The 9,429-nt window shown below is 52.1% G+C and overlaps 1 protein-coding gene across 3 annotated transcripts in view; it reads right to left on the bottom strand.

Annotated features, from left to right (window-relative positions):
- Positions 1-1,288: 1,288 nt before the first annotated feature.
- Positions 1,289-9,429, bottom strand: part of hsd17b12a (hydroxysteroid (17-beta) dehydrogenase 12a) — a 60,851-nt gene continuing 52,710 nt past the window's right edge. For all 3 annotated transcript variants that reach the window (XM_035396133.1, XM_035396132.1, XM_035396131.1), the window contains 8 exons: positions 7,281-7,388; positions 6,575-6,639; positions 6,347-6,391; positions 5,886-5,920; positions 5,097-5,178; positions 4,538-4,603; positions 3,798-3,947; positions 1,289-2,967 (listed from right to left, as the gene is read on the bottom strand). In XM_035396133.1, the coding sequence (XP_035252024.1) occupies positions 2,860-2,967; positions 3,798-3,947; positions 4,538-4,603; positions 5,097-5,178; positions 5,886-5,920; positions 6,347-6,391; positions 6,575-6,639; positions 7,281-7,388 (659 nt within the window). In that variant the 3' untranslated portion in view covers positions 1,289-2,859. The remainder of the gene's footprint in view (positions 2,968-3,797; positions 3,948-4,537; positions 4,604-5,096; positions 5,179-5,885; positions 5,921-6,346; positions 6,392-6,574; positions 6,640-7,280; positions 7,389-9,429) is intronic.

The following is a 9,429-nucleotide window of genomic DNA, read 5'->3' as shown; positions in this document are numbered from 1 at the left end:
CCCCTGCTCTTTGTGATGAGTCATGGGGTCTTTAATGACCACAGTGAGTCAGGACCTCAGTTTAACATCTTATCCGAAAGACGTCATCTCCTACGGCACAGTGTCCCCGTCACTGCACTGGGGCACTGGGGTTTATTTGACCAGAGGGAAGATCGCCCCCTGGTGACCCAAGAACACCACTTTCAGCAGAAACTTTGAGTTCCCAGGTGGCGTCCCATGCAAGTACCTAACCAACCCCACACTTTCCACATAACTGCTACATGTCTAAATTTCAAATCTGCCTAGAACAACTTTCTGACCAATTCACTCTAAGCTTTTAATCAGCTTTGGAGAGGTGTAAAGAAAACTTCAAAAAGACACAATTTTAAAATGTAATTAAAGAGCACTGCTGGTACAGGCAATTCAGCGGTCTTTTCTATTCATTTTTTTGTACCATTTACTTTATTTTTTAAATGGCAGGAGACAACATGAACTAACAGATCAGCCCTGTAACATCAAAGATCCACCACAGGTGGGCTGTGATACCATGGCATTTTATGATTACAGAAGTTGTGAATTACTGGTTGTGACAAGTATCTCAAGCATTTGAGTTTTTATTTTGGTTCTGCTAACTGGAGTACATGTGCTGAGGAAATGTTTTTGATGAATGCCATCATAATGACATGGAGACACAATATTCCAACAAGGACCATGTTGGAAAGAAGCGTTTAGCACCAACATGATATCCTCTGGGCTGTACTGTGTGTACATCTCATCTTTTAAATCAAAAATCAATCATTTCTATATTGGTAAGACATCCGCTATTATCAAATAACATTTTCCCCCTCATTTTACTGTACAAAGGACCGCATTCCTATAAACATACAGAATCTGCAGGCCAGAATCACCCCCTCTACAAGCTGCTCATCCAATAGGGCCTCCAGGCTTCTCTGCAGTAAGGGTGCTCAGAGCAAACCTTCCAGGACCCCCAGACCAGAACCACGCTCCTGCACAACGTTTTGAAGCCATGTAGTACCTCGGAAACTCTAGCATTGAGTCTCTAGAGTCTTCCATTGTCAGGACAACCAACGTCACACGATCAACACCAGATGACCAATTCGGCCAGCGCAGTTCGATAAGCACCATTTTAAGACTTTCAACCAGATAGGCCGATGGACCGTGCCTGGAGAACTCGGAGTCTTCCCCACTCGCACACTAGGGGCACTGCTGCGTTTATTCCCATACAAGTCAAGCTAGACTCACTGCAAGCACACAAGAAGAAGAAAAAAAAGAGGAGACTTCGCTTTTCTTTTTCCTGAATATAACTTTATTAACCATTTCAAAAGGAGTGCCAGTTTTGTCACACAGGTGGGTCGACCTCAGCCAGGACACGGGACCCGAAGGCATCCCGAGATCGGGAACGTTCGAACGCCGGTCCCTCAGACCTTCCGAGGCGCTCGCGCAGAGCGCCCATCATGCACTGCGGCGGGAGGGACGGGTTCGCAGGCCACCCCCGTGCTGGGACGCTGGGACGCCGGTCCGATAAACACATTTAGAGATCTGGTACAAGGAACGGGGCGCCGAACCGCCCCCCGGCCGGCTTCTGCAGGGGTTTCGGGATCTGCGGGGAGCTCTCACGGTTCAGCTTTAAAAAAGTAACCCCCCCCCCCCCCACCCCACAGGTAAGGAAGACGAGTTTGTGAGGGGCTGTTGAGCCCCAGATACCGAGCAGCTAAAGGCCTTCGAGGTTTCAACTCAAGGGCTCAAACGCACGTTCAGAAAAATTTATTTTAATAAATAAAACCCAAAGTAGTACAAGATCAAATACATCTGTACCAGAATCTCTATTCATTTAACAAGACCAACACCCCCAATATATGCATAATGTACGACATGATTTTAAATGACCGTGAGTTTAAATTGCGAGGAAAGAGTAAAGAATCTCTGGCATTAGTACCAAAAACCCCCGTCAAGCACACCAGTCAATCTTTGGAGCGGCAGATGAAACAGGGGCAGGAGACTGGAGACCGATATCAGTGTGTTGTGCGTTTGCCAGTCAACCCCCTTAGCAGTTCATTATTTTACACACACGCATACACACAAATATTTTAGATGCACGTAAAAAAAAAAAAAAAAATACAAACCAGCCTTTTTTCGGTAGCAGTGATTGAGTTTAGCATTCATTTGTGAGACTCTTGTAATTGTGCAAAATTTAGTTCTCGCTCTGGATCAGACCAACATGCTGTCAGAAAGGCTCACCCATAATACATTTAATAAAAGAACCCTCCCGCAAGCACCCAAGCTTTGCCCTCCACGCTGTGCCACCATTATCAGACAAGCTCACCACTGGATAAGTTGTATGCAAGCATCTTCAGTATATAAAGCGGGAAATTCAAGCCAAGGAGAAATTAGTTGCAATTATTCATAGTTCGTAGATGCCCTAGACGGTTACCCTGCCAGTTTATGACCATTCTGATTTCTGATTGGTCATTGACTGGGCATGGTCCTCATTTCATAGGACCAACCACCCCCTCCCCCCCCCCCCCCCAGGGTGAACACTACCCACCAAAACGAAACAAAAAAAAAAAAAACCTGCTCCTCTGCCCACTACCATACCCAGCAAATTCACACACACACACACACACACGGACGGACGGACGCGCGCACACACACACACCTCAAGTAGACAGATTTAGCCAAACAGCTCTGACACCACTGCCTTTGGTCCTTGGTAGTCAAAGTAAAGGAGCAGGTGGAGCTACAAGTTCATCTCTCCTTTCCCTTGCTCTCCATCCCTCCCTCCCTCGCTCCCTCGCTCTCCCTCCCCCCCTCACTCCCTCCCCCTGGTCGCCCCCGTTCCTCCTGGAGGGATGACGGTCCTTAGCGCTGCTTCCTCCTCCTCAGGTAGCCAGCGCGCTGAGCCGTGCCCATCTTCATGCCGAAGTAGAGCACCACTCTGTTGGGGGCCAGAACGGCGGTGATCCAGCCCTGAAACGCACAGGGGGAGTAAGCCAACAGCCAGCCAGTACAGAGGGGCTGTCAACTCACTCACAGCACACACGCACACACACACACAGCGCACACACAGCACACAGGGGGAGTGAGCCAACAGCCAGCCAGTACAGAGGGGCTGTCAACTCACTCACAGCACACACGCACACACACACACACGCACACACAGCACACACAAACACAGGGGGAGTGAGCCAACAGCCAGCCAGTACAGAGGGGCTGTCACTCACTCACAGCACACACACACACACACACACAGCACACAGGGGGAGTGAGCCAACAGCCAGCCAGTACAGAGTGGCTGTCAACTCACTCACAGCACACACGCACACACACACACACACACACAGGGGTAGTGAGCCGACAGCCAGCCAGTACAGAGTGGCTGTCAACTCACTCACAGCACACACGCACACACACACACACACACAGGGGTAGTGAGCCGACAGCCAGCCAGTACAGAGGGGCTGTCACTCACTCACAGCACACACACACACAGCGCGCACACAGCACACAGGGGGAGTGAGCCAACAGCCAGCCAGTACAGAGGGGCTGTCACTCACTCACAGCACACACACACAGCACACACACACACACAGGGGTAGTGAGCCAACAGCCAGCCAGTACAGAGGGGCTGTCACTCACTGACAGCACGTCTGACACAGTGCTCGCTCACACACACACAGTGCTCACACACACACACACTGCATGCGCACACATAGCGCGCACACACACACACACACACACAGCGCGCTCACACACACACACACACAGCTGATACAAGCACAGGGTCAGAGGTCGCTCACCATGACGGCGTGGGGAAAGTACCCGTTGGTCTGGCTCTCCAGCCCCACGGTGGTGAGCTCGGCAGCGACGTAGCGCTCGGGGGTGGGCTTGTCCAGGGTGGGCTTCCTGATCTTAGTCATCTTGGTGGCCACAAAGAAAGGCAGGACACTCTGGGGCAGGGCAGAGAGAGTAAACCGGTCAGTGGGACTGGCTATGCTTACAGCTGCCACTAGAGGGCCCCAACACACCACCAGCCGAGGAATGCAGAAAAGAAGCATATTTGAACAGCACCAAGATGTCAGGACCGCGTACAATGAAACCCACCCACATACTGTTGTTAAAGGACTTCTAGCAGAGAGAGCAGGGAAATCCTTCTTAAGTATGTCCTATGCATTCCAAATTAAAGAATCCGCAAACACTGCAATATAAAACATCACGCTTCCAACTCCAAACCAATAATCAAACCAGTTCAGGAGAGGTATTCAAGCAGTGTTTGTGCAAAAAAATTTAACATTTTGAAGAACTCCAGTCCTTAAAATCATGCACCAAAAAATATGCACAGGGTAAAATCCTGTGGTAAAATCCATGTAGTACATTGGCTAAAACCACAATGCACTCCAAGTCTTGACAGGTCACAAAAATAACCATCACAGGAACTTTCCTGCAGTAACAGGAAGTGAACCAAGAGCGGCATCTCGCCGCGTGATTAACAGTCTCTGTCAGGGGAGGAGCTGTAGGCAGGTGCTGGGAGAGTATTCACCTGAATGATGATTCCTTTGCTCTTGTACTCAGCGTTAAGTCCGCGGGAAAAGAAGTCCACAAAAGCCTGCGGAAAGAAGGCTAGGTTAGCATGGCAACAGCGCGGCACAGTCACACTCAGCGGCGGCAGCAGTGCGCGCCCGCACATACGCGCTACAGCCAAGGACTCGCGGCTGCGGGTTCGATTCCGTAGCAGCACTGCTGACGCACAGCGAGGAGCCACGGTCTACTTGCACGCTCACTTTGTGAAGCCTGAATTACATTAAGTGTTAAAAGCCTGCTTTCAGAACAGTTTTCACAAAACGCGTAATGTTTAAATCTCAATCCATCTGGGGTCTGAAGGGAGATCTCCACGAACTGCAGGGAGACTGAGGCTCGAACCGCGCCGCGGCGCAGCAGAGTGGCTACAGCTCCAGCGCTGAGACACGGGGGTGTCCAGCTAGGCAGACACACTGAACACACAGCGTCTCTCATAGCGGTAAGCCCGGTGGTAAGCCCCCCCCCCCCCCCCCAACCCCACTCAGAGGGCAAGTGAGGGGAGGGGAGGGGGAGGGACTTGCCTTGGTGGAGGAGTAGATGGTCAGCAGGGGAACTGGGTACATTCCACTGGCAGAAGAGATGTTGAGGACCACGCCCATAGACCTGAAACAAAACACACAGCAAAGGGAACATGAACAGTGTGTGTGTGTTTGTGTGCGCGCGTGTGTTTCAGACCCTGTCGAAGCACGCGCACACACACGCACACTCACACTGCTCTGTTCATGGCCGCCTCGTGCGTTGCCATGGCAGCCAGCTTCCTCGTGCAGTGCCCCTGTGCTGTGGGGAGAGCTGGAAGACCCGGGCTGGACTCGCACCGGCACCGGATCCGGAGCCTCAGAGAGAGAGAGAGAGAGAGAAACTCCTCTCCCCCCCAACCCCCCACAGGGCGGGTCAGACAGACTGAGCGCGCTCCGTTTAACCTCCGACAGGCCGAGCAGCACTGAGCCAAGCACGTCGCTATAACAACGACAACGCGCTGTCGAGGTGGCGGACGCGTTCAGACTCGAAGCACTGAAGCTCCGCTGCTGGGGACGAATCGAGTTCCGCGGGTCAAAATGACTCGAGAGAGAGAGAGAGACCCTTCGGTAAAGGAGGAGAGGTCCGCCTCTATGCCACAGAAGGCGGCAAACTCAGCCAATGGGAGCACTGCCAACAGCGACTCCAGCGGGAGAGGAAGAGACTTCCCCAAACACTCCAGATGCAGAGGAACCTACGGTTCCAGCTCCCACTGCATACCATGCCCCCACTCCTAAATCTTATCCCCCACCCCCACCCTCCCCAACAGGACGGTGCAAAGGGGTAAACCTCACCTCTCCACCATCCGGGGCAGCACCAGACGGGTCATCTGTACAAAGGCAAGGGGAGGTGCGTCAAAGCACAGCTCAACAGAACGTTACACACACTGCACACTGCACACTGCACACTGCACACTGCACACTGCACACTGCACACTGCACACTGCACACTGCGAGAGAGAGAGAGAGAGAGGACAGCGAGAGACAGAAAAGGCTCCAGAAAAATGGAGAAGAGAGGGAAAGATGAGGAAGGAAAAAGAAGAAAGCAAGGAAGGGAAGAGAAATAAGATGAAAGGGGGGAATTGGAAAGGAGGGCGAGAAGGAAAGCACAGCCCAGGAAAAGCAGAGGCGGTCCACACACACACACACACAAACTGCACGCACAGACAGTCAAACTCAGTGCAGCCAACGCAGTCCACACACAACTGCACAAACTCAAACTCCAGTGACATCATCCACTCAAAAATAACACTGACCTGGCAAACTGAAGTGATGTTGACATTGATCATGGTGTTGATAAACTAAAATGAAGAGGGAAAAACATGATTTAACAGCATTTAGAAAGGTTAAGTTTGTCATTAACTATAACCAGTTATGTGCCTAAAGTCATTAGCCGAGTTGCTCTGCTATTCGTCACACTAAAAGTCACATTGAACAGCACACACAAATAAAACCAGCGCATGACAGAGGCAGTGGTGACTCACATTGTCCACATCAGGGATGTTGAGGAAGAACTCCGGGTACGTGTACGAAATCCCAACGTTGTTGACTACGGAAAAGAAATATTTCAGTTAAAAATAAGAGAGTTGATGCGGTCAACTGCATTGCAAGAATCAGAAATTTAAAGAAATTATTTTTAAGGATGCAGTTTCCATTATTGGCCAGCAGGTGACAGCAGAGTCAAAGAAATGGCAACGGTTTACTGGCGGAGGAACACTGGGGACCTCACACGAATAACCACACCTAAACTACTGGAAAAGGAGGAGGGGTGCGGGAAATCACTGCTACTAAAAAATGATTTTTCCAGAGTGTCTCCCTTCCCCAAAAACAGAAGCGATCAGCTCTACAGCAGTTCTACCGTTTCAGAACAAGCAAGCGCATTCTCGCGCAGAGGATTCGGCCATGAGCCTGGCAAGGAGGCCAGGAGGGCGTAGACCTGGTGATTAAAGCACCACAGTGCCGAATAAAACCGGCCCGGGACAGAACACGGGACGCCCTTACTGACCCAGCACCCCAACCTCCAGGCCCGCCTCATCTACCCTTACCGACCCAGCACCCCAACCTCCAGGCCCGCCTCATCTACCCTTACTGACCCAGCACCCCAACCTCCAGGCCCGCCAGTCCCGCCTCATCTACCCTTACTGACCCAGCACCCCAACCTCCAGGCCCGCCTCATCTACCCTTACTGACCCAGCACCCCAACCTCCAGGCCCGCCAGGCCCGCCTCAATCTTGGGGTAGATGTCTGTGGCGCTGAAGTCCACGGCGATGGTCTTGGTCTCCACGTTGAATCTGCTCTCTGAGGGAAGAACCAGGAAAACCAGGAGAACATCAGGACAAGCACGTTTAGAGAGACATCAGAGCTGGTGGCACAGAAGTCGTGCCGCCCCCCCCCCCCCCCAAATCTCATCGCCCATGGAAGCGGACCATAACAGAGGCACAAGCAAGAGGACAATTCCCGTTTCTGGCAGCAGGGGGTGCCGCAGAACAGAAAACTGTGGGAACACTCCGGAACACTCCCTTTCTCCCCACAATTAGGATTTACTGTCCGGAGGCTCGTCTGTCCGAGGCGTTCGCTGAGTTACGAGAGGAAAATTCCTCCGATGGGGCGGCAGGAGGAACGATCCCGCGTGCGGGCACCGGCAACAAACAAAACAAAAAAAGTGGGGGGGGGGGGGGGGGGGGGGGGAGGCTTGGGGGTTGTGTGGTGTCATTCAGGAGATGAAATTCAAGTGAGAGTTGGGCAAGGTGGGGTGGGGGGTTCAATCAAGGTTGCTATAAAACATAAATAAATAAACACATTTTTAAAATCCCCACACACACCTTAAGGTCTCAGGCTAACATTCGTAGTGTCCACTAGTGTGCGGTACGCTGACCGAACAGAGAGAGCGGTGCTGCTTAATGAGACGAACAAGGTTTAGCAGGAGTCAGAGGGGTGAAGGGACAGCTACTCCAGGCACGAGGATGGAGATGAGCTCCACCCACAGCACAGAGATGGAGACACACACACACACCCTTCACCACAGCACAGAGATGGAGACTCCCATTCTCACACACACACACTTCCCTGCAGACTCTCCAGATCCATTGAGGAACAGCGAGCAGGCTGGTGAGCGGGACCCATCCCACAATGCCGCGCTCCCTCTCCCATTCACACAGGGCGAGAGGAGGGAGGGGGAGAAACAGACGGGGGGGGGGGGGAGGCAGAGAGGGAAGAGGAGGAATGGTGCAGAAGGGATGGATGAATAAACCGACAGGGTAAACGACAGAGGGAAGGACAGATTTAGGAGAGCTCGCCACCTCCCGTCTTCCCCTGAGACCACGGGGGGGGGGGTGGGGGGCGTGATGTCAGCATCCAGACTTCAGCAGTTAAGTGGAGCACAAGTGTACACTCTGTCCCACACACACTCACGCAGTCACACACAGTGTACACTCTGTCCCACACACTCACACACAAAGTGTACACTCTGTCCCACACAAACTCACGCAGTCACACACAGTGTACACTCTGTCCCACACACACACGCAATCACACACACACAAAGTGCTTGCCCCTCCAGAACTATCTTTCCATGACGATCAAGTGATCAAAGGGGTTTGCGTCTGCAGAAGGCGGGGGGGGGGGGGGGGGGGGCCTAACCCGTGAAAATGAATAATGAGACTACGCCACAGTGTGCAGACCAGCTGTGGGAGCATGACGAGCGCCCCCCCGCCCCCCCCCCCCAGTGTACCCTGAGAGCACTGGCATGCGGCCGATAAACCTGTACAGGGGGCACATTCACCATCTACGGCCCGTTGCTATGGAGGCGCTATGGAAGTGAAACCGCCTGTGACTCCGCCCATGACTCCACCCCTCTCCTGTGACTCCGCCCATGACTCCACCCCTCTCCTGTGACTCCGCCCATGACTCCACCCCTCTCCTGTGACTCCGCCCATGACTCCACCCCTCTCCTGTGACTCCGCCCATGACTCCACCCCTCTCCTGTGACTCCGCCCATGACTCCACCCCTCTCCTGTGACTCCGCCCATGACTCCACCCCCTCCCGTGACTCTGCCCCCAAGTCAAGCAAGATGCAGCGTAGCATTGCGATACAGTAGAGATACAGAGTATCATTATATTGTAATATATACTAATCTAACCATGCATGCAATAATGTATGCTATTTCTAAGTTACTATTTTAATCCATGACAAGGTAAATGAGCATTAAAATCATACAACCACACATCTAAGGATTATTGGGTTATCCCATTTATACCATGGTCACGTGAAAAAATTAAAACAAGAGCATTCACTTATTTTCATTAGTCGTTTTGCATTCAAAATGAAAGGTTATTAGCA

This window comes from Anguilla anguilla, chromosome 16 (assembly GCF_013347855.1).
Source record: "Anguilla anguilla isolate fAngAng1 chromosome 16, fAngAng1.pri, whole genome shotgun sequence".
Lineage (NCBI taxonomy): Eukaryota > Metazoa > Chordata > Actinopteri > Anguilliformes > Anguillidae > Anguilla > Anguilla anguilla.
Note: the sequence above shows the minus strand (reverse complement) of the source record. Positions and strands in the feature narration are given on the sequence as shown.